The sequence below is a fragment of the Engraulis encrasicolus genome, chromosome 1 (assembly GCF_034702125.1).
Source record: "Engraulis encrasicolus isolate BLACKSEA-1 chromosome 1, IST_EnEncr_1.0, whole genome shotgun sequence".
NCBI classification, from domain to species: Eukaryota; Metazoa; Chordata; class Actinopteri; order Clupeiformes; family Engraulidae; genus Engraulis; species Engraulis encrasicolus.
Window position 1 is genome coordinate 12,912,052 of NC_085857.1, and position 24,432 is coordinate 12,936,483.

The window sequence follows — 24,432 nt, forward strand, 5'->3', positions numbered from 1 at the left end:
AACTTCCAACACTAAAATGACAGGTGTTTTAGTTCCATTGTACACACCCTGTAGGATTCAGTGTATGGCTCCCCCTGCAGGACACACACACACACACACACACACACTAGGGTCATTGGTATTGTAATACTTGGCCAGGAGAACTAAAGATGATGAAGATGAAGAAATTACTTTTAAAAATCTTCACATTCCCACATTACTATCTAGAATGAATGCTCTGAATGAAGATGTTCATTTGCTTACAGTGCAGTCGTTCAACTCTTTATTTTCTTTACGATGATGAATGTCTAGGTGAATGTCATGACATTCTCAGGGACGCATCACATGCTACTCCTGTGGCTGTTTCAGCTCCTCCCCTCCAGAAGGCACTTCAGAAAGAACATATTATGAAACCAGGATTTCCCCCCTGCACTTTTGGCCTATATTGAGGGCAGACACTTTTACAAAAGACCCCTCCTTCACTAGGTCCCCTGAAAATATACCTTAAGTAAGTGTATTGCAAATGTAATTTCCAAGACTGCTTTACAAAACATGTCATATTTCATGTGAAACTGCATAACATTAAAATTATAAAGGGGTCCAGATAAGACGGCCTCACTGAACGTAAACGGCCCCCAGGCCATAGGTAGCAAGCACAGTCGGCCCGATTCTGGCTGAATGTCGGCACTGTCGGCTGAGCGTCAGCTCGGCTGGAACACTGGTTATCGTGACTGGGCCAATACTTCTAGGTTGCAGTTGGCACGATGGTACTGTTTTTGAGTCGGCCCAATTCTGGTTGAATGCTGCCACTGTCGGCTGTGAGCTGACGCTCGGCTGAAACACTGGTTATCGTGACTGGCCCAACACTTCTTAGAACACTGAAAATAACGGTCAAAATTGCAGTAACCGAGCCAACACTGAAAATAACTGTCAGCATACGGTAATTGGGCCATTATTGGGCCGACGACCAAGCCAGAATTGGGCCAACTGTCAGACATCGCGAAAAAGAAGTGGGCCAACAGTGCGCCAGATCAAATTTGTTATGTTCCCCACCTAGATGACATGTGTAATCATAAACTTAAAGTAACTGTAATAGACACGTCAGCTAATGGTATGGTTGATGTTCATGGACAAAAGCCAGTTCTGCCTGCAGAATCCCCAAGAGATTTTGTCAGTGTTAGCCAAGGCGAGGGGTGGGGATGTTAGCCAGTATCAGACACCTGACTATCGTTAATGGAAAGGTTATGCTGTGTGCTTGTTCATAAGAAATGTATGAAGGCCCTAAACAGCAAGCCTAACGTGTTTTTCAGGGCTCTAAATTGACACCAGCCAACCGGCCAAATGCTGGTGAAAAATCAGGTTAGCTGGTAGAAAAGACCAACTTTCTAGCCACTTTGACCCATTAGTGAGTGTGTGTTTGGCTAGTAAGATAAATATGTAGTAGCCATTTTGGCTGGGGATGAAAAAAGTTAATTTGGAGTCCTGCTGTTTTTTTTTTGTTGTTGTTTTTTTTTTATCAGGGTGGACACCATAGCAATAAAGTACTTTACAAAATAAAGTAAGAATTTTGTCAAACGATTAAAATAAAAATTTATAATATTAGGACAGCAACACCCTTGAACTTTGTAAAAATAACCAACTTTATTTCCCATAGTACTAAGACAGCTTTACAAACGGGAACGATATGCACAGAACTCTTCTGCCTCCTATCAGCATTGGGGCTGCATGTCCTCTCTTGTGTCAACGTCCATTTCCACCAGAGCAAAATTAGCAGCCACCACCACCAAAACCAAACTAGAGTGGAGCACGTACAAGCACTTCAGAATCTTCAGTTGCCACCAAACATTCTTAGAATGAAGTGACACTCTAGAATCTTTGGCCAGCAAATCATCCTCTCTCTCTCCCCCTCTTTCAACCGTGCGGCACACAGAACAATCAAAACAAAACATAAAATAAAAAGCAGCATCTTTACATAAAAAAATGCTTCAACGTTCACATTTGTTTTTCAATCTGACACAGAGGTTGAGGACAGACCAGCTTAGACAAACTGGTCTCTCTCACTCCTCGTCTACCCAGGGGGAAAAGGAAGAGAAAAACAAAAAAACAAAAAAAAGACTTCAAAACAAATCCATTTTGTGAATCAACCCCCCTCCCCCCCAGGCACTCAACGCTTTCCTTGTCGTTCTCCTACATAGAACCTGTGTAAATGTATATTACATATAAACAAACACACAAACACAAAAAATAACGCTCATGTTCAGGTTGGGGGCAACTGGGAGGGGAGGGAACAAATAGTGAGATTGTAAAAGTTATTCAATTTTATTTTCCAGACTCCATGCGTCGCTTTCAGTAAAGAAAATAAAAATTGATGTGTGTGTGTGTGTGTGTGAGAGTGTGTGTGTGTGTGTGAGTGAGTATATATATTATATATATATACCATCTGGTAATGTATATATCCATTCAACATAAGTCTAGATGCAAATCAGACAGACAATACACTAATTTTAACTTGTATAAAACGTGTGTACAAATGTGATGTTTTCTTTTTGCGAAAAGGAGGGAACTATGTAAAGGGATTTGGGTGTCAGAAAAGAGAGTAAAAGATACGGGCAGGGAGAAAGGGAAAGACCAAAGATTGGTGCAATGTAACGCAGCGTCTCATTTACAGGTTGGCATTGATTTTGGTCGACCAAAAGAAAACACAACAAAACAATCAAAAAAGAGCAAAGACATTCCACCTCACATTGCCACTTCATTCTGTCTCCTTTCCGATGATCCATCTCTTTTAAGCACACACACTTTTTTCCCCCCACACACCGCACACAGTTTTTTTTTTGATCAGGCCAAGGGCGTGTCCCACACATGCCCCCAGTTTCTTTGTTTACTAGTCCCGTCCTTTTCGATTTTTGTGTGTTTACTGGAGAGAGAGAGAAAAGCAAAAAACAAAACAAACAAAAAACAAATACAAACAAAACCCTTACAGTAATAAACCAAAAAAATAAATATGTACAGGTGACACAATCGCTCACATCGCTTTTAATTCTCCTTCTCTCATGCTGCATTTCTTCTGCCTCTTCCTTTCCTCCATCCATCCGTCCGTCCGTCTGTCAATCCATCCATCCATCCATCCATCTTTGCTTCTCTTGTTTATTAAAAATGATAATAATAATAGTTTTGGCGATAGTAGTTGGTTGGTTCCATCTGCTTCTGTCCTCCTGTCGCATGTCAGAGCAAGTATGTGTGGTGTGTGTGTGTGTGTGTTAGAGATAGAGACAGTGAGACTGAAAGAGTCTCAGTCAGGTGCACATCTCCTCAGTGTGTGTGTGTGTGTGTGCGTGCGTGCGTGCGTGTGACAGGGGTGGTGTCCTCAGTCGCACATCTCCTCTGGGATCTCGTGGGGGTTGAGGATGCCCGGTACGGACATCTGCAGCTTGTGTTTCTCCTCCTGGGCCTGCCGCAGCGAAGACTCCCGCTCCTCCAGGAACAGGTCTGACGTGTCCTCACCGGCAAACTCCTGCAGAGAGAGAGATAGAAAGAGAAAAACAGCGAGAAAGAAAGAGAAAGAAAGAGAGAAAGAAAGAGAGACAGAGAGAGAGAGAGAAAGAGAGAGAACACTTGCCGATCAAACACTTGCACCAGTACTGCCATTACAAGAAATATTTTGAAAACAAGCAGAAAAAAATTACTCTACATGTTTTTAGAAAAATGGGTCGACATAAACCCATATGGGCAACGGCTTCTTACGATGTGACGCAACACAGACAGGCTTTTGTGATTCTCTCGTGGCTCTGCATTGCTTATGTCACAGCCAGAAACAGGGAAATGCAGCCAGGCGAGGTGACGCACCACTATGAAGCCTTGCATGCCAGTTTAACTTGGGGTGACCGGCAAAAGGACAGTCAAAATTTTCAAAAGGAGCGAGTAAAACTGTTTTTTTTATCGGAGGTTGGCCTTTAAATGTTTCAAATTAGGACCTTCCGGTTCTTAATCTTATTGGTTTTGATGGGGTTTTTTTTACATTTTAAAAGATTGGACTGGACAGTGGCTTTCATTGTTTGTCTTCTATTTTTTTAATCTATTTTTTATCACAGGAAGTTAAAATGTGTTTCAGGAAATAAAAGAAGACATTCAAAAATTCAGTTTGCATCATTGTCTGTCTGTATTAAATGTTATCGGCCAAAACTGCAATTTCAATATCGGATATCGGCCACAAGTTTCACATTGGTGCATCCCTAATGCAAAGCAGCATGGGATTTCCCAGCAGGCTACCCTGGGTGCATCCCAATATGTGACCTTGCCTCCTCCACTTGTGCTTGTCTCCTCATCCCGCCTCCTGGCCCCTCCTCCGTGGAGAAAACGATTAAGTTTCCCAGCTGTCAGCCTCGCCACAACAACTTTTGAGGGACTGTTTTTCATTCACCGTCCCAATTGCAAATGAGAAAAAGACTTTACAATTGAGCTTTTGCAAGATATTGAAATATAATGCTGTTGTCAGTGATGCCATCATGACGAGAAGCAAGTGGAGGAGGCAAGGTTGAATATTAAAACGCACTCCCTGTGCCCAACCCTAGTGCACACTGACCTTGATCTGGACCAGGAAGTCCCTCAGGTGTTCCTTGAAGGCAGGAATGTCCTGGTTGAGGCTGAACAGGCCCTGAACAAAGATCTTCACCTGGGCACTACACAAAAGGGGAGAGAGAGAGACACAATTCATCAAGACCCAATAAGGGGACATTCACCACGTTTACATGATGTTTTTATATGATGTTTTTAATTCCCAATGAATAATTCAGTAGTAAATAGTTCCATCAAGTTTACTTTGATCTTTCCTTTAATTCCGAATTAAGAGATGTTTACATGATGTTTTCTAAGCGGAATTAAGCTTTATTCAGAATTAGAGTCAGTTAATTCCGAATTAAATGTCTCATGTAAACGTAGCCATTGTTATCCAAACAAGTAAGCATTACAAATTGCTGGACAGAACAGCAAAAACTACCTGTGACGTGGGTAGATGCAATGTTTTGTGGGTGGTAGAAGGCAAAAAACAAAACCTAATGCACTTAACGCTTGCAGGTGTGGGAAGGTTGTTATGACGTACAGCAGGGATGGGGAACCTATGTCTCGAGGGCATGTTGTGGCCCATGAAGCCGCTTTATCCGGGCCCCGATATAATTTTAATGTTATGCAGCATCACACGAAACATGACATATTTTCTAAAGGAATCTTAGACAATACATTTGCAATACAATTATATTATATTCCGGGTACCTAGAGAAGGTGGGGTCTGTTTTAAAGGTGGCTGTCCTCAATATAGGCCTATGGTGCAGGGGGAAATCCTGATGTTTGTTCATGATGCAGCCCTTGGAGGACTTTTACGGCCCTTGGAGGAAGTTGAAGTGGCCACCTCTAATGAAAAAGGTTCCCCACCCCTGAAGTGTGAGTATCTATTGCTTCTAAAGGTGACATACTCTTGCAGGTGTGGGAAGGTTGTTACGATGTACAGTATTTATGGCTTCTAAAGGTGACTTACTCTTGCAGGTGTGGGAAGGTTGTCATGATGTACAGTATTTATGGCTTCTAAAGGTGACTTACTCTTGCAGGTGTGGGAAGGCGGTCTTGAGGAGGTTGGCCACGTACTCCTGGACGTACACCTGGTTGCTGACGGCAGAGCTGGCGTTCAGGGCCACGCTGATCTTGCCCTCCTCCACCAGGTTGAACATGTAGGCCAGGATGGACGCATGCATCGTCAGGCCTGTAGAATTGATTGATTGATTTGAGAAAAAAAACATCACATTAACAAAACCAACAACTATATAAATTAAGAGATTAAATACGTTTATTAACATCAATACATTCTAAAAATAAAAATAAAAACTTTTAAAAAAGGTGGGACCTTATTAAAAATATCAAAACAGTATCTTTCTTTAATAACTGCTGCCTTTTCATTTCAGGCCTGTAGAAAGGAGAATGAAGAGAGTTAACAAGAGATACAAAAAACGTATTTTTCAGGGCATAAACCCCCCGAGCAATTGTAGGGTTAAGTGCCTTGCTCAAGGGCTCTTCAGCCATGGATGGAGGTATGTATAGGGAGAGGTAAGGGTGAGATTTGAACCCTGAACCCTGTGCCACTGCTTTCCTGTCACTTACTCAGATTGTCCAGTCAATGAGGCATAACCCCCCAAATAAAGAAAACGGGCCCAAAGATTATTCAGGTTTTCCTTTAAGTTGATTCTGATTGGAGCAACCCAACATGACGTGATAAATGGGTTGGCATGTGGCGACACGCTTACCAGCTGTGTAAAACATATCCGCGATTAACCACTCCCAAAGTATCTCATAGTCATTCTACTTCTAAAAGTTGATGAAACCGTCCAGACCGGCTGATTTCTGGCTTGACTGGAGGGACTCACCAGCCGTGTGAGACGTGTCCGTGACGACGGAGAGGATATGCTGCAGGATGTCGCAGAAGTACGTCTGGTAGAAGCTCTGGGCCGCAGTCTCCTCCTGGGTCACGTTCTGGAGCAGCGTATAGAGGATCTGAAGACCTGTTAGGAGGAGAGATACATATAAAAATAGATAGATAGAGATAGATAGAGATAGATGGATACCAATTGATCACCCCTCACATTACGGATGCATATTATGTGACTGGAACTCAAAAGCTGTACTACTGACTACTACGTACGTACGTTAATGCTAAACCCTTCACATCGCATCATATCATAAGGAAACTGACTCCGTAACTTAAGTTGTTACCAACCAGGGGTGTATTTCTCAAAACCATAGTTGCTAACTACATTTGCCACTGTGTTGTTTGGTACTTGCCGAAGGGGAATTGCTTTGCAAAGTTGCTGACTGGCTAACAACTACGCTTTCGAGAAATGCACTCCAGTACAATACTTGGCCACTTTACGCATGGTAAGTACAAAGTCCCGCACAAATCACACCATATCGTATACATACAGGGCCTATACTCTTAAAACCAAATCTGAATTCTGTAATTGCCCAGGGACTACAGATGGAAATTAGCCATTAGCTATAATCTGGCACTAACCATCTTTTTACTTTTGTAAACAATGACTTTTGTGCATGGTCCCTGTTGAACTAAACTAAAACTATACTAAACTAAACTAATGACTGAAAATTGGGTTACTAACCGGTGTCGGCCACGTTGCGCATGGTGTGCTTGAAGGCCCAGATGATGGAGTCGAGGACCAGTTTGAACTGGGCAGGGGGGATGGAGAGGAATGCAGGGAAGCAGTGGGAGTTGACCGCCTGCAGCAGGTAGAAGAAGTGCGTCCTGTGCTCGGGGTACTCCTCAAAGTCCTACGCCAGACGAGAGGGGGGGGGGGGAGAGGAAGATTGATTGATTGATTGTATGTATTGCCATTTCAGCAGCTATGGTTATATCATGGCCATAACAGATGCAAAAAACGTCACATCACATTTGTAAAACTAACAACCATATAAATAAAGAGATTAAATATGTTCAACATCAATACATTCTAAAAAGTTCAAAACATTTAAAGGTGGGGAGAAATGAGTTTCCCAATAGGCTTTCACTTCATTTTCACTTCACATTTGTAGGGAGAGGGGCTCACCTTATTAATCATGTTTAGGGTACATTCAAACACGGCATCGAAAATCTTGGGGATCTCTCCCGTGATGTGGCCTCCCAGCTTGTTGACAATGGTCGCCATGGTGCTGAGAACTTCCGGTTCCCTGGCCGCCGGAACATTCCGCTGGTAGTCGATCAAGACAGCCTCTAGCAAAGGAGGGACAAAGTTCTCCCCCACCTGACAAGGAAACCAAGAGCAGAGTATTCAGAATGAATGAATGAAAACAGAACACAATCTTAAAATAAGATGGCATTCAACGCATAAAACATTTTCCCAGCTCTATGGCCACTGTTTGTGTGTGTGTGTGGTTTTTTTAATATGTCAAACGTGTCCAAATTATCAAAACTATGTCTGTTTATGTGCATCCTCATCGCCACTGAACTTTCAAATATTAAACGGACTTCAACCAAAACCCCATAGAAAGACTTGAGTGAGTGAGTGAGTGAGTGAGTGTGTGTGTGTGTGTGCGTGTGTGTGTGTGTGTGTGTGTCTGTGTGTGTGTGTGTGCGTGCACGTGCTTGTGTGTGAACTGACCATCTGTGGGTCGTTGGAGCGGCTGACCCATCCCGAGATGAGCTTGAGCGTCTCCCTCTTGACCGTCCGCATGCTACGGATAAGAGGCTGCTTCGTCACCATCTCACCTGTGATACAGACAGATGAAAAGAATGGGGAGAAAGGAAAGGCAATTAAGTAATCATAGTGCCTTCAAAACATCCTAGGTTCAAAGACAGAAGACTGACATAGTAATGGCACATCTGCAACCCAATAAGACAACCCACAAAAACATAAAAAAAGGGGCTTCACGAACACCCTCAAAAATACATAGATGCACAAACGCCATTGAAACCCCACAAAACAGACTGGCGTGACAACACACCCTTCCCCCAAAAGGTCACTGTTGGTCTGTATGGCGGAGGAGATGTTCTCGCTGAGGCACTTGTAGACGTTGAGGAAACACATTTCTGACAGTAAACAGGCCCCTCGCCCCCACACAACAGGCCCCTCGCCCCCACACAACAGGCCCCTCGCCCCCCCACAAATGCCCTTGCAACCACACACACATCCATGAAAACCACTCACCATTGGTCTGTATGGCGGAGGAGATGTTCTCGCTGAGGCACTTGTAGACGTTGAGCATGTCCAGGTAGATGCGTCCCAGCTGCACCACGAAGGGGTGTCCCACCGCCTTGCACGCCCGCACGTTGGTCTTCAGGATGCTGCCCAGCTGACGCACCGTCTCCGGGTCCTTTAGGATGTCCACGTTCTGATGGAGGGAGACCAGGGACAAGGTCAAAGGCCAGAACATGGGACACAGGAAAGAAAAATGTCCACACAGTTTACATCCTTTTGCTTATTTAATAGCCAAGCTTGGTCCACGTTCTGATGGGGATAGACACGTGGTTACGGGCCAGAAAACGTGTAACGGGAAAGAAAAAAAGCTGCATTGTGCACTCAAATCCTTTTTTTAATTCAATAGCCAAGCTTTCGGTCCACGTTCTGATGACAACATTGGTATGTATAACCATCACCTCAGAATCTGCAAAAAAAGAGTTACAAAAAAAATTGGAATGTAATATATGGCCAAACCTGGTGCATGTAGGGAAGGAAACATGTGCAACTAAACTATCATGATCTGATAGTTAACCTACTATGTCGTTCGAAACGAGCGAGGCGAAGAGAGGCGAAATTCAGTGTTCCATCCTGACAGCTCAAATGTCACCAGGTCGTCGCGGCGAATCAAACGGAATGGAACGGTTATGTTGTTGATTTGATTGGCCACCACAGGTGAAATTCGCTCCTCATTTGCATAATATTAAACTTGGTTTAATAATTTCGCTTCGCTCCTGTTCGCCTGCTTCTCTTGCCTTTGCCTCCCACATAGAAATGAATGGCGAAGTTCGCTTCGCTTGGCCCAATACGCGTTTGTGTGTCTCTACCGTTACACTTCCGTGTGGATAATAATGGCAGGCATGAGTGATTCACTGTTGCTTCTTCTTCACAGCATTTAATTACACACCGAAGCTGTACCTCCTCCACACACCATACAATTAGTGCTGAAAACCGCTCAGACATGTGAACACGATGCAATTTCACGGCTTCTCACCACAGAACTAAACATGTGATGCTTCAGCAGGCCATGCTCCAAGTATTATAGCAGGTTTTGGTTGACGATTCTGCAAGTCTGCAGTTCCCAAATCTGCTCTGATGTGTTTCATGAGTGTATGTGCCTAACAGTGATGATTGAATGGTGTGTGTTTTTTTCCCTCACTGCTCCAAGATGAGTGGAAAAGTGTGTCTGTGTGCGAGCGCGCGCGTGCGAGAGACACAGAGAGAGAGAGAGAGAGAAGGAAGGAAGGAAGGAAGGAAGGAAGGAAAGAAGGAAAGAAAGAAAGAAAGAAAGAAAGAAAGAAAGAAAGAAAGAAAGAAAGAAAGAGAGAAAGAGAGTGAGCAGGAAAGAAAGAAAGAAAGAGCGAGAGCGAGACCCCATGACTTACCTTGGTGGCCTGCTGGATGATGCTGTCCCACACCTGGTTGGGTAGCAGCATGTACTTCTCTATGAGGTGCTCCTGCACGGCCTGGTCCGTCTGGGCCCCGATCATGTAGCCCACTGCCTCATAGAACGTGTGCACCTGCGGACAACAGTGGCAAGATGGAGAACGGAGGAGGTGTCAGACAATTGCCATTTTTTCCCAACCAATATGCCAGAGCAATGGTAGGTTGTAGGAACCCAAGGCTGTGCCAGAATGCGTCATGACACAAACCAGCGTGGAAATGTCTTGGGTTATCGTTCATATTCCTCTATTTCTTACGTGCTTGCAAGCTGAACCAATGCAAGCACGCCTTTGTAAGAGGGTGACAGGAGTGGACAGTCTAAATAGTATTAAATCGACAGGAACTAATATGGTAGCAGACTGCATGAGTATATACATTCATTTCATCAACTGAAAATATACACCGGTCAAATTCCTACACTTCCCAACAGCCAACTGAGTGACACGGTTTGAAGTAAGGCCCACTGTGATTGGCTGTTTTGTGTGTCCCTCACCTGCTGTGGCTGCAGGTTGCAGATGATGGTGTTGCCGTTTAAGGATCTCCATTACAAAATAGTGCAAGGCCCAAAGCCAAGGACTATTGTGATTGGCTGGGTTAGGCGTAACTCACACATAAAAATACTTTTACATACTCCATTTACAAGAACTGAACTAGGAAAAACAGCATTTTCATCATTTGCACCTAGAGCTTGGAATGAACTTCAAGCCACTCTAAATCTTGAAGTTCTTCCATCCATAAATTCTTTTAAAGACCAGTTAAAATCATCATTACCTGACTAGGGGTGGGTATTGGCAAAGGGTTCACGATTCGATGCGCATCACGATACACATGCCACGATGCGATTCTATCACGATGCATTGCAATTCATGTACTACTGTGATGCATTGCGATATTTACTTCAGTAAATGTGTAAAATACAGCTTATTTGTCAGTTGCTGTGTAGCTTTCTTAAGTCAGTTCATTCTATTTAAGTATTCTATCATCTGGGAGAGAGCTTACATCACAACAGAAATATTACCTATTCTCTACTGAACAAAATAACCCGTGGCAAATCGAATTTTATTGTTATCAAATAATCAATTGTCATGAATCCATGCAGTATATTGAGAAAATAAGTATCACGATACCTTGTCATGAATCGATGCATTGTATCGTGAGAGTAAGTATCGCGATGCATCGATATGACGATTATTTTGCACACCCCTATACCTGACAGATGTAACTGTTTTTGATTTCATGCCTTGTTTGCTTTATGCTTTTTGGTTTGTCTGTGAATGCTCAATCTTGTTGTGTTTAATTTTGTTTAGATATTATGTAGCTGTGGTCGTCTTGTCTCTTGTGGTTTTATTGTAATGTAACTTTTTAAGCCGCCTTCTTGGCCAGGACTCCTTGGAAGAAGAGTTAGTCTAACTCAATGGGACTTTCCTGGTTAAATAAAGGAGTCAAAACTCAACACAAGCTAAATTGTGATTGGCTTGCCACTCACCTGCTGTGGCTGCAGGTCGCAGATGATGGTGTTGATGTTGTTGAGGATCTCGTCGATGAAGGGCATCACTTCGCCCACCTGCACCTGCACAAAATGCCGCCGGCACTTCTGGGCGATCTTGATGAAGGTGTCGCACGCCATGTCCTGCACACCGTCGTGGGTCTCTGCACCAACACACACACCAATGATTTTAGGCAAATATCCCCTCATTACATTACAATTAAGTGATGTTTTTTTATCCAAAGTGACTTCAAGATATTACAGGGTATAGGAGACAGTCCCTGGGGCAGTTGTGGGGTTAGGTGTAAGGATAGACCGTTATATACATCGGTCCGATATTTGCATATTTTAAGTGTATTGGTATCGGCCGATACGCATGTGGTTTTGGCCGATACGCAATATTTATTATTTTATGGCATTTGGGTGGCTGCGCCGTCGGGCTGTTAGAATGCTCCGCCTCGTCAATTATTTCCCTTGATATCGGGACACCTCGTCCGACGCTATTCCATACTAATCTCACTTGTGATTAGGTTTGGCGGTAACCAGGCACCGTGTGATGCGGCATCAGAGCTAGACCACTGGCTGCACTGGACTCACCGTGCATGAACTCGAAGAGCTTGTTGACGACGGTCTTGAGGAACTTCCAGTGGGCGCGCAGGAAGCGCGGGTACTGGCCCACGATGTACATGATGTTGGACGCGATGATGGCCTTGTTGTCCTTCCCCCTCTTCTGCTCACAAAGACCCAGCAGGTCCTGCAAGCAGACACACAGACAGCCGCACAGACAGACAGATACACAGCCAGATGGACAGACAAACACAAGCATGGACACACACACAAAGACATCAAGTACAATGGTTAGTTTACATGAACACAGCAGCGACATCCTTAACTGCATCTTTGGATTAAATCAGGGTACACTATAGCGGTCAGCCAAGGTTAGAGGCAGCAGGGGGTATTCCAAGAACATGGTTAAGTGGTGAACCTGGCCGAGATCAGCTACAGGAAGTGGTAAACCTGATGAGTGTGTCTTAATATGCAACCTTGCCTCCTCCACTTGCGCTTGTCTCCTCGTCCTGCCTCCTGGCCCCTCCTCCGTGGAGAAAACGATAAAGTTTCCCAGCTGTCAGCCTAGCCACAACAACTTTTGAGGGACTGTTTTTCATTCACCATCCCAATTGCAAATGAGAAAAAGACTCTACAATTGAGCTTTTGCAAGATATTGAAATATAATGCTGTTGTCAGTGATGTCATCATGACGAGAAGCGAGTGGAGGAGGCAAGGTCGCATATTAAGACGCACTCAATAGATGGCATGCAGACATTGTTTATTTAAGAGTATGTGGACTCCAGGCTCTTCTATTAGAGAATGTTAAGCAACTTCTTGGAATTACCTTACAGATAATTCCTTAAGTTTCCAATTTGAAAGCACTTTAAGTCAACTGTACAATTGTGATACTGGTATATAAATACATTTTGTTGTAGAAGCAGAGGAGTAGTCAAGGATGCGAGAAGCCAAACAACTGGCTGGGGCCAGGGCATCAGCGACTACACCTCCACTTCCCTTTACTATCCCCCATGCACCTACGCACTCGCAGGCACCACCAATGCAAGCACGCCTTGATAAGAGGGTGGAATTTTTTTTTATAATTTTTTTTAACAAAAGAAGACTTCAAGTAAAGCTTTGCACAAAAAAATACCTGAAGTCAAGTAAAGCTATAGCTTTGCACAAAAAAGACCTGAAGTGTGCGGATTGTCTTGTTTTGTACAGAAACTTCAACTGAATCCTGCAACTTCTGAATAGATGAGCGGTGACCCATCACATCTTTGGTATATTTTTTATATTAAAAAAATTGTTTAAATAAAAACAGGATCGTCTGTACAGGAGGCATTAAGATGAAAGACTTCCTACAGCCTCCCTAGGGCAGTTACAATATAAGTTTTCTTTCATGTTCCTTTCAAGCTACCTCTTGCTGTTCTGTGAATCATATTTCTGCCATTAATACATTTACATAACCCTGACTGCTCATCGTTCTTTAAAAAAAATAAATAAATAAATAAATAAATAAACCCGAAAGGACCTTTCATAGGACAATGGGAGTGGTCTGGACTGAATCACGAAAGCTGGGAGAAACACTCTCAAAGGTTAAGATAAACATGCAAAATAAATCAGAGACACTGGTAGTAATGTAGAGTAGAGTAGAGTAACTTTATTGATCCCCAGCGGGAAATTCAGGAAATGTTGTCCCAAATGTGGCGTGAGGTGTACCTTGATGACGGTGACGAGGAACCTCTTCTCGTCCTCCTCGTGCATGGCTCCGCTAATGGAGCCGATGGCCCAGCATAGCGTGTTGAGGTTCCTCCACGACCACTCCGTGCCGTTCACCTGGTTGTGCAGCTTCTCTGTCATGATGCGCTCCGTGTCCGCGTAGTCCAAGTGAGTCAGGTAGACTGGAGGCGGAAAAAACAAAACTAGGAGTCAAATATCGAAAGCAAAATGACATACAACTGCATTGTCGCTGCTAATTAAGGATAGACCGATATATATATATATCGGTCCGATATTTGCATATTTTAAGTGTATCGATATCGGCCGATACGCGTGTGGTTTTGGCCGATACGCAATATTTATTATTTTATGTAATTCAGGTTTTTTAAAAGCACCAAGACACTTTATTTTCTTATTACATGATTGTTAGACATTACTTGATTGTTAGAGTGGGTGTTTAACATTATCAAATTGAGGTAGAACTTGTAACATTTAAAGGAATGTCTATTTTTAACTTGAGACCTGGAATAGTTGTCATTTTTAACCCTTTTTTTTTTTAAACCCATATCGGCCCCAAATATCGGGTATCGGAAATCGGGTATCGGCCAAGGGTGATGAAAATATATATATATAAAAATCGGTATCGCATCGGCCATTAAAAAAACAGTATCGGTCGACCCCTATTAGAAACTTAGTTGGTTGCAATGCAATTTGATGTTTGCAGCAAACGTACTGGCTAGCAATAGCGCTTTTGAGAAACGATCAGTGATGTCAAAAGTAAAAGTAAATTCATGGTGCAAGCACAATACTAACACATGGAACTAACATAGCTGTTAGTCTGTCTACCTCATTAGGTAAAATGGGGTAAACAGAGTGTGTTGTTACTGAAAAACACTAAAAACCCAGTGTGTCTCATGTTCTTGTAGAGGTTGATGGGAGTCTGCATCCTTCATGATCTCTCGCACCACCCACTTTGTTTGACATTTACCAGGGTGTCTGCAGGTTTTAACAAGTGCAATTTTAGACTTTTTTAGACCTTTTTTTAGACCATCATGGGCTAAATTTTAGACCTTCGCGGAGTATTAAAAAATCAATAAAGTCAGATTGCGGTCAATTGACTATATATACGCGCGTACACATATCAGAAAAAAAACAGCGGCGTGGAAAAGGACGTAAAAACAAAGCGTAATAAAACAAATAAACATTCATCCTTTGTCGATACTTTGCATTTACACTCTGACCGCTGTCACATAAGGGAAAGTGATGAAGTCTGGGCATCTCTTCTACCCAGTATCTCTTAGATGGAGCTAAAAAGGCTAGCGGTAACCCTGAGAGTCTCTCTTACCGAGCGTCTCCCTCATGTTCTTGTAGAGGTTGATTGAGTCTGTGTCCTTCATGAACTCTCTGACCACCTCCCCCTGGTCGTTCTCCACCACCAGCACCTCCTCTGGCTTGGCCATGCGACTCACCATCAGCAGACGCACCTGAGAGGAGAGGAGGAAGAGATAGTTGCCAGTCAAACAGCTGTGGCTATTTCCTGGCCAATACAGGTAATGAATTTCACTTAACATGTCTAAAAAGATTTTTTTCACATAAATACATTGTAAAAGGTGATAAAAAAACCTAATATAGTACCTTCTTTTAGAAAACTGCTACCATTTTTTTCTAAGGCCAGAGCCAGATGAACAATGAGGGGAGAGGAGGAGAGAGTATAGGAAAATGACACAAGGGTCAGGAACACAATGGCAGATAAAGAAGTCCAAATGTCTATAAGGGTTTTTGCTTCCCCATACCTCTTGGTTTCTTGGTCCTCTCTAGGAGCACACAGGCAGATAGAAAGGCCTTCCTCACCCTCATTCAGCCCTGACTCAATTTCTCTCAAGTAGGGCTTTCAGGCCGACCAGAACGGAGTCGGTGTCGGTGCCCGCACCAGTTACGTTCGGCTCTTAAGTGCTTGTCTGCGAACCGCCTGTGTTCATACCGGGCTCTGAACTTTTTCCGCACGTGACGGTGTTACCCGGATGAACCTGCTGACGGCCACGCTGTTGTCACGGTTCGCAGAGAAAAACCTAGTATTTTGCGGTTCGCATTGCGAACCAACTTTCCGGTTCGCGAACGCAAATATCTGTGGCGTAAACCCGACGGCCGGTTCACGATTAGGTGCAGGAACGGGCTCCAGCACTGTTCTCAGTCAGCCTGAATGCACTAAGGGAGACTCAGGGAGGGGTAGACAGACGAGGATCCTAACTCACCTTTGACAGCACTGGTAAATACAGGTGTCTGCGTGGCGGCACGTCGAAGCTGTGGCTGCCGGAGAGCAGTGGCGAGGTGGAGGTGGAGAAGGGGCTCTCCCGGTACAGCTCGGCCGCCAGGTGGTTCCAGTACTCCAGGCAGATCTTGAAGATCTCCGTCTCCTCCACCTCCGACACCAGCAGCATGTAGTGCAGCGCCTGCAGGACACAGGTGAGGAAGGTGTAGAGGTGACGATGAATTGGTATAGTAGAGTAGAGTAGAGTAGAGTACAGTAACTTTATTGATCCCCAGGGGGAAATTCAGGTATCCAGTAGCTTACGTAAATACACAATTACACAAATGCCCACATGGACATTTCAAGACACAAATAACACAGGAATAATCAGGGAGGGGAAAATAAAAATAAAAATAGAAAAGATAAAAATTGTAAAAAAGGTAATTGTGTATACTTGGAGCTTTGAAGAAAACGCTTTATAAACAAATTATTCTGGGCATGAGGAGATGAGGAGTGGTGAGTAGTAGTGAGTTTGTTCGCAAGTGTCAAATCCTATCCAATAAATCATATACATCCATTATCCTTGGAGCTTTGAAGAAAACACAACAAATTATATAGGGCATGAGTAGATAAGGAGTTAGTGAGTTAGGAGTTAGAAGTAGTGAGTGAGTTAGTAGGAGTCAAATCTCAAATCACAAGTTATTTGTAGTCACTTGTAGTGACTGGGGACAGAAGAAGACAGTGTAGAGGAGAGGTGAAGAGCGGTGGAAGAGAAGTGACCAATTACAGAAAAGCTTACACACGAGAATATGTCACTATATGTGGACTTCCCCAGCCAAATCATAAGAATAAAATGAGAATATAATATAGTAATAGTAAAAGGTTAAGAAAACTAACATGAAACTAAAAAAAATCTCCACAAAGACAGTGTAGAGGAGAGGTGAAGAACGGTGGAAGAGAAAGAAAAAGAAGCACAGACAGGATGAGAATAGTGCGGAGAGGCAGAGGGAGTAGAAGATTAATTATGCTAAATTAAATTAGACACCTATTGGAAAGAAAAAAAAAATGACAAAGAGCCCGAGTCAAAGAGGAGTGGATGTTCTTCAAATCGGTTTAGGCTACTGACTCTAGCATCGCCAAACTGTATTTCGTTTTAACGATTTTCTGATTTCATTACTGGGAAATAACTGTAGAAACCCAAGACCGCGGCAGAATGCAACATGACACAAGCCAGCTTTGAGATGCCTCTGGTTATCGTTCATATTCCTCTGTTTCTTACGTGCTTGCAAGCTGAACCAATGCAAGCACGCCTTTGTAAGAGGGTGGGACAAGTGCAAAGAATGTAAAGTGTATGTGAGCATGCATGTAAATATGTATGTGATTCTATGCCCATGAGCATTGTGCATTTACATAATTATAAAAGAGAGATTTCCTCTGGTGTGTGTGTAGGTGTGTATGTGTGTATGTGTGTGTCTGCTCCACACTCCCCTCAATGAGTGTGTGTGTTCTTCGCCCACATCCATGAGCATTTCTCTGCCGCGTGTGTGTGTGTGTGTGTGTGTGTGTGTGTGTGTGTGTGTGCGTGTGTGTGTGTGTGTGTGTGTGTGTGTGTGTGCTCTACTACACCCACCTCCATGAGTGTCTCTCTGAGGTTGGGCCTCTTCTCTATGAGCTGGCCGTGCTCCTTCAGGAAAGTGCAGAGGAACAGGCTGAGGTTCTGGATGAAGTTCTGCTCGTCGTCCTTGCCATTGGAGTACGCCACCCGGATATTGGTGTTCAACGGAAGCATCTGTTGAAGACGACGGAGAAAAAGATGACTTTCAGAACTAGCAAAAGACATATTTATTGTTTTATCTTAATTGTAGTTTATTTGGCAAGGACAATGTAGTGTGCACTGCGCATTATTACAAATATGACATGGCAAGGCCAAGACCATACTTGCCGTGAATACATAAACGGTTTATAGCCAGATGGCTCATTTGCAACCCCAGTCCCTGATCAGGCCTCCTATTCTAATGAACATCATACAAATCACAACATAGAAATATGCAATCACATATTACCTTAAAACCTTGTTCAAAACAGAAAAACAATATGATGCGGATGTGTCAGCTATTGCGCGACATCAGGATTACAGTTTTTGTTTTCCTTGCCAGTGTCTCACTTTTCTGTTGAATGTGTTAAACTCGGTTTGTGTTTTTATTTCAGTTGGCAAGTTGTTCCACATTTGATTTCCAATAACTGAAAAACGTGACTGTCCAAAACTGGTTTTCCGCACCTCTGCAAACTGTGTGTACTAACTTACTAATAAAAAGAATGAAACATGGGAATGAGAATCTGAGTTGCAAAAATTGTATCGTTTTTCCTCAAAAGTTGAAGTTACAGTGGTAGGTTGTAGGAACCCAAGACTGTGCCAGAATGCAACATCACACAAACCAGCGTGGAAATGTCTTGGGTTATCGTTCATATTCCTCTGTTTCTTACGTGCTTGCAAGCTGAACCAATGCAAGCACGCCTTTGTAAGAGGGTGCCAGGAGTGGACGGTCTGAATGGTATTAAATCTACAGGAACTGATATGGTAGCAGACAGCATGTGTATGTACGTTCATTTGATCAACTGAAAACATACACCAGTCAAATTCCTACAATTTTGTCTTCCAAACTGTTATCAACTGAACTGCAGTTGGACAGTGTGTTGGCTGTACCACTAGAGGGTGCTATTGTGCAGTGAGTTAGCAGAGTTTCTGAACTGAGGTGATCATGTTAAATGCAGTATGTGCCATGCGAATATTACTGCTGAACATGTTATCTTACGGGACCAATAAACTATCTCTACTACTAACTTATGCTATTGGTTCCAGGAAACACAGAACGAGGTGTTATTATTCTTATGCGAGCACATACGCTTGAACTTGTAGGTGAATGGTGGACTTGAGGAAGAAACGAAACATCTGTTGTGTTCCTCTGGGTCAAGAGTTGGTTTGGCCCTTTACAATGACTTAAGACCCGTGACAAATGAGTAAGATAAAGTGAGATAAGTACGTTTTATTTATCAATGTTTATTTTTTAATTCAGACTGCAATGACTAAATTCAAATGTATTTGGACATGTATTTTGTTATTGATCCTGAAGGAGATGAACATTACATCTCCAAATAAAATTTCTATCCTGAACTAGTTTTCCAGTTACCTGTTTGAGTTGACACATGGTGAGGCTGAAGAGGTTGACAAACTGCTCCTCGTACTGGTTTACGCTGACGCCGGCAATCTCCGTCAAGCACTTCAGGGTCACGTTACGGAACATGGGCACGTTCAGGAACTGCAAGACACAAACAAACATTACAATAAAAAATAAATAAAAAAAATGCCATCACAACTACCAGTCAGCCAAAAAAATTGAAACAGTTTTGGGACAAAAATACTTTAGAGGAAAAAAAATCAAATTATTTAAAAAAATGTAGCAACTCAAGACCTTGCCAGAATGCAACATGAAACAAACCAGTGTCAATACGAGTCAAGCTATAGCGTTCATATTCCTCTGTTTCTTACGTGTTTGCAAACTGAACCAATGCAAGCACGCCTTTGTAAGAGGGTGACACGAGTAGGGCAACAAGGGCACATAAAAATGATACAACTGCAGATGCTGACATTTTCATTTCATTTTACAAACCCTCAAGTATATTTGGAGATATGTGCAGTTCTGTTGTGCATTTCTGCACATTTACAAATTAAAGATCTGACGACTTAAATATTATTAGCAAAGTCTAAGACATAAAGGACAAACAAAATCAGAAAAGAACAAACAGTAAACGTAAAGCACATCCCCGGCCTAACGGTAGGAAAGCGAAACATCACCAGAGAGAGTACAGAGAGAGAGGTTCCATTGGCCCATTGTTTCCGGGTTCTATTATTGAGGGGGAAATCCCCCTTTAGGCAGACCTGAGGACTGTTCTATTCAATGCTAGGAGCATTATGACACGCCCAATTAGGCAGACCGGAACCTGGTCACATTAGGTGCCCATAGAAACCTATTATGTTGGCATATCTCTATACTTAAAGAATCTCTGGTAACGTCACCTTGTAAACGAGCGTGCTGATGAGTTTGGTCTCGAAGATGTAGCCGAGCGGGATCCAGTTGAGGAAGCGCAACAGCGTCTCCAGCGTGGCGTGGACCAGCGGTGCATTCTGGGAGTTCTCCTGTTGTGGCCACGAGAACAACAGTCAGCAATTGTCACAACAATCAGCAACATTTTTCATTTCAATGGAGTTGTACAAGGTATAAGTACTCTTACGGTAGGGACACATAGGAGGCGAAGCGAAGAGAGGCGAAATCCAACCGTCATCAGGTCGTTGCGGCGAATCAAATGGAATGGAACAGTTATGTTGTTGATTTGATTGGGCCGCGGCAGGCGAATTCGCTCCTCATTTGCACAACATTAAACTTTCTTTAATAATTTTGCTTCGCTTCGCCCCTGTTCGCTTGCTTTCGCCTCTCTCATAGGAATGAATGGCAAAGTTCGCAAATTCGCGTGTATGTGTCCCTACCGTCTACTTTTACTTCATACAAATGCAAGAAACATGAGATAAAACATGACGTTCACTCACCATGACAAACTGGCAAAGCTGGAATATTTGGGAGAACTCGTTGCACATACTGTAAGGAGATAAGGAAAGGGAGAGAGAGAGAGAGAGAGAGAGAGAGAGAGAGAGAGAGAGAGAGAGAGAGAGAGAGAGAGAGAGAGAGAGAGAGAGAGAGAGAGAGAGAGAGAGAGAGAAACACAGATGGTAGAGAGGTCTGGTGAGAAAGCTGTACTTCACATGGTGAAGCAACATACCTAAGCAAACTTACAAAGTACTAATACCATCTCAAGTACACCTAAGCATATTGTAAACAAGCCATTTCTCCACACTTAATGAACTTAATTGGCTGTTAGCATAATTATCAATAATAATGAAGCTCCTGATGGTTACCATGTTACGCTACTTGTCCATCACATGCTTAACATTTAACCTTATGAGCTGTGTGTGTGTGTGTATGTTTGTGTGCGTGTGCGTGTCTGTGTGTGTGCGTCTGTGCGTGTGCGCGCGTGTGTACACTGCATCACCTGTCTTTGAGATGCTTGGCCTTGACCTGATGGTTGCCATGTTACGCTACCTGTCCATCAGATGCTCGACATTTAACCTTATGAGCTGCGTGTGCATGTCTGTATGTCTGTGTGCGTGTGCATGTGTCTATACCTGTCTTTGAGATGCTTGGCCTTGACCTGTGTCATCTGTCCGCTGGAGAAGTCGAAGACCTCCTCGCTGAGCAGCTTGAGGATGATCATGTTGTTCTGGCACAGGCTCTCGCTGGTGCGGCTCGCCCCCACGATGTCGCTGATGAACGTCGGCCAGTGCTTTGGCCACTCCTGCTTCAGAATCTGAGAACGAGAACACACACACACACACACACGCACGCACGATTTAGAGATGCATATACTTTTTTTTTAAAGTATTTTTTGGGGCTTTTTAGCTTTCATTATTACAGCAGGGCTTTTTCTGAACGGGGAAATAGGGGTGCTCCACCCTCATACCTCCGCGGGTGCACCCTCATACTTCTTTTTTTTTAAATATATAAATTACTTTTTTGAGTGCCCCTAGTAAATGTAAATTCCCCCCTTCACCCCCCACAACCTACCATGATGCTCCCTCATGCCAAAAATTCCTAGAAAAAGCCCTGTACAGGATAGTATGAGAGGAGACAAGAAAACATTGGGAGAGCGAGATGGGTCAGGGTTGGGAAATGAACCCGGTCAGACTCGAATCGAGGTCCCCATGATCATGCAAGCCTAAATGTCGGGGGCTTAGCGTGCTGCGCCACAGCGCCCCCTGACTCATATACTTTGTTAAAGTATCAATGTGATCTTTCTGTTCATTTTTGTTGTCGTCTGTGCGTCATGCCCACACACGCATTGCATTCACACATATTCCCCATCTCAAGATTAAAAATACACGTTTTAGGGCAGACTCTTTCAACAACAGCTTGGCATTAAATGTGATCTTTTTCCTGAAGTACATAGAAATAGGCATGATTTCTTAGTCACAAATACATACACACGGACAAGTCCATACCAAACATTCTATACATTAACTAACCTCCCAACCCATACACACGACACTAATCTTAGCTGCTGGCTAAATAGGTACACATACGCTATATACATTTAAAACAAGCCCAGACAAGCACTGACCCTCAACATGGAAATGTAGTATATGTAAAGCAAATGTGCCACTCTATATACGCTGTGCCCCACTTCAGACAACATTGTGTACATAGAAGAAAACATGCACTATAAAAAATGTACATGCCTTGTGTTCTAGAATGCACATACACACCGATTTAGAACTCGGGCACATTCTAATTCAGAATGTGAATACTGTAATGAAGAACCCACGTATTCGTATTCACTGTGTACACTATTCAAAGTTCAACACTGCACACTACAGAGGGCTGAGTTTAGGGACTTAAGGGCCCAAAGACTTTGCAGCAGCTCTGCTATTTCACACTCCTCCTGTTGGGCCTTGCTCAGCTTACACACTGCTGGACACACACTACTGCACAAATCGACCTCCATGCATTTAACTTCAACCTACTGTTTATATGCAACCATAGTGTTCATGAAAGCCCACCTGGGAAACTGTCGTTGTCATTGAGACACACACACACACACACACACACACACACACACACACACACACACACACACACACACACACACACACACACACACACACACACACACACACACACACACACACACACACACACACACACACACACACACACACACACACACACACACACACACACACACACATTGTGACGAAAGCACTTTGTGCACCATTTGCTCATCCAAAAAGCTTTAGGCATCATGTCAATTAGCAGCAGACCTTGCATTATAGCCCTGTGCTCTACACATGCCTGCACCCTTGTCTGTCTTTCAATCGCTTTTTTTAATTTTAACACTCAACCCCCCACCCCATCATTTTCATTGAAACATTATTACTGAGGTCATAAAAATGTATCGATATGTCTAAAAATATCTCACGAGTCTTTAAGAGCCCTGCATGATTTGCTCATACAAAAGCTATGTCCGCCATGCCAGTGAGCAACACAGCATTTCACATTTCAGCTCTGCGCTCTTCACATGCCTGGTTGCACCCTTGTCCTCAAGTACTGCCAGGCCAAGAGAGTCACTACAGAGAGTGTTTATGGGTAGTACGAGAGGAATCTCGCGACTTTTTCCGGGTGGTACTGTCCACTAAGTGGCGCCATCCAGACAGCGCAGAGGAGCGCCAAGGAGCGCAGAGGCTGTTGAAATGAATGGGGTCCCATGGAGCTCAACCACGATGCTGCCATTGCTTTGGGAGAGAATTGGTATCATCGTTTCAATTTATTTTTCCAAAAGGCAGGATAGATTATCCTTTCAAACAGCACTTAGTTTGAATGTTTAAACTCGCTGGATCTTTGTAAAATACGACTTTATTGTCAATATGACGTCACGAGTGGCTTCAAACACTGCGTTTGGATTGGTTGGCCGGCTGCATTGCTGTGATCATGACAGCCGTAAAGCAATTTTGTTAGCAAGATGCTAGCGGAGCCTGACTCATAAATGCCAAAGCTGTAGGAAATCAGAAGGAAATAACTCCCAGGTTATTGTACATTTCATTGAAATCCACATTGGTTTCTCAGAACTTACAGTAATATTGTCAAGTTTCAGCCGACAGCGAGCACAATGTCAAGTTATTAGTGCCAGCCTTATGAGCTCTGCTGTCTCGACAGCGCTCCCTAGGTGAACTGCAGGCACGGGTTGGAGGGCGAGATTCAACACTGTATGTAAACCCACTGTGGTCACTACACCAGGGGTGGGAAATCTTTTTCATTCATAACATCTAACATTCTTTCATGTGAAACGGCATAACATTAAAATGATTCAATGAACAAAATTCAAGAGACACCGCACACTGCTTACTTCACTCCAAGAAATAAAGTAAAGAAAAGTAAGCAGTGTGCGGTGTCTCTTGAATTTTGTTCATTGATTCACCTTCTCCTGCCTCACACCTGCACCTGCATTACTGAGGGCTTGTGCACAAGGACTCTCTTGAACTTTTAACATTAAAATGATGTTGGGGGTTGGATAAGGCAGCTTCAAGGGCCATGAACGGAACAGGCTTCAAACCTCCAACAAAGATGTGATCCATATACTACATCATGGAAATTGGGCTAGGCTGGGGAGCAGGA

General features: G+C 43.4%; 1 protein-coding gene across 1 annotated transcript in view; it reads right to left on the reverse strand.

Annotated features, from left to right (window-relative positions):
* Nucleotides 1–1,595: 1,595 nt before the first annotated feature.
* Nucleotides 1,596–24,432, reverse strand: part of xpo1a (exportin 1 (CRM1 homolog, yeast) a) — a 30,689-nt gene continuing 7,852 nt past the window's right edge. Inside the window, exons 7-25 of the mRNA XM_063197750.1 lie at nt 21,390–21,571; nt 20,757–20,805; nt 20,229–20,348; nt 19,342–19,470; nt 17,784–17,942; nt 16,158–16,355; nt 15,251–15,389; nt 13,906–14,087; nt 12,235–12,391; nt 11,638–11,801; nt 10,094–10,228; nt 8,679–8,862; nt 8,133–8,239; nt 7,581–7,775; nt 7,137–7,305; nt 6,390–6,524; nt 5,572–5,731; nt 4,562–4,658; nt 1,596–3,493 (exon numbers count right to left, since the gene is read on the reverse strand). Of these exons, the coding sequence (XP_063053820.1) occupies nt 3,347–3,493; nt 4,562–4,658; nt 5,572–5,731; nt 6,390–6,524; nt 7,137–7,305; nt 7,581–7,775; nt 8,133–8,239; nt 8,679–8,862; nt 10,094–10,228; nt 11,638–11,801; nt 12,235–12,391; nt 13,906–14,087; nt 15,251–15,389; nt 16,158–16,355; nt 17,784–17,942; nt 19,342–19,470; nt 20,229–20,348; nt 20,757–20,805; nt 21,390–21,571 (2,808 nt within the window). The 3' untranslated portion in view covers nt 1,596–3,346. The remainder of the gene's footprint in view (nt 3,494–4,561; nt 4,659–5,571; nt 5,732–6,389; nt 6,525–7,136; nt 7,306–7,580; nt 7,776–8,132; nt 8,240–8,678; nt 8,863–10,093; nt 10,229–11,637; nt 11,802–12,234; nt 12,392–13,905; nt 14,088–15,250; nt 15,390–16,157; nt 16,356–17,783; nt 17,943–19,341; nt 19,471–20,228; nt 20,349–20,756; nt 20,806–21,389; nt 21,572–24,432) is intronic.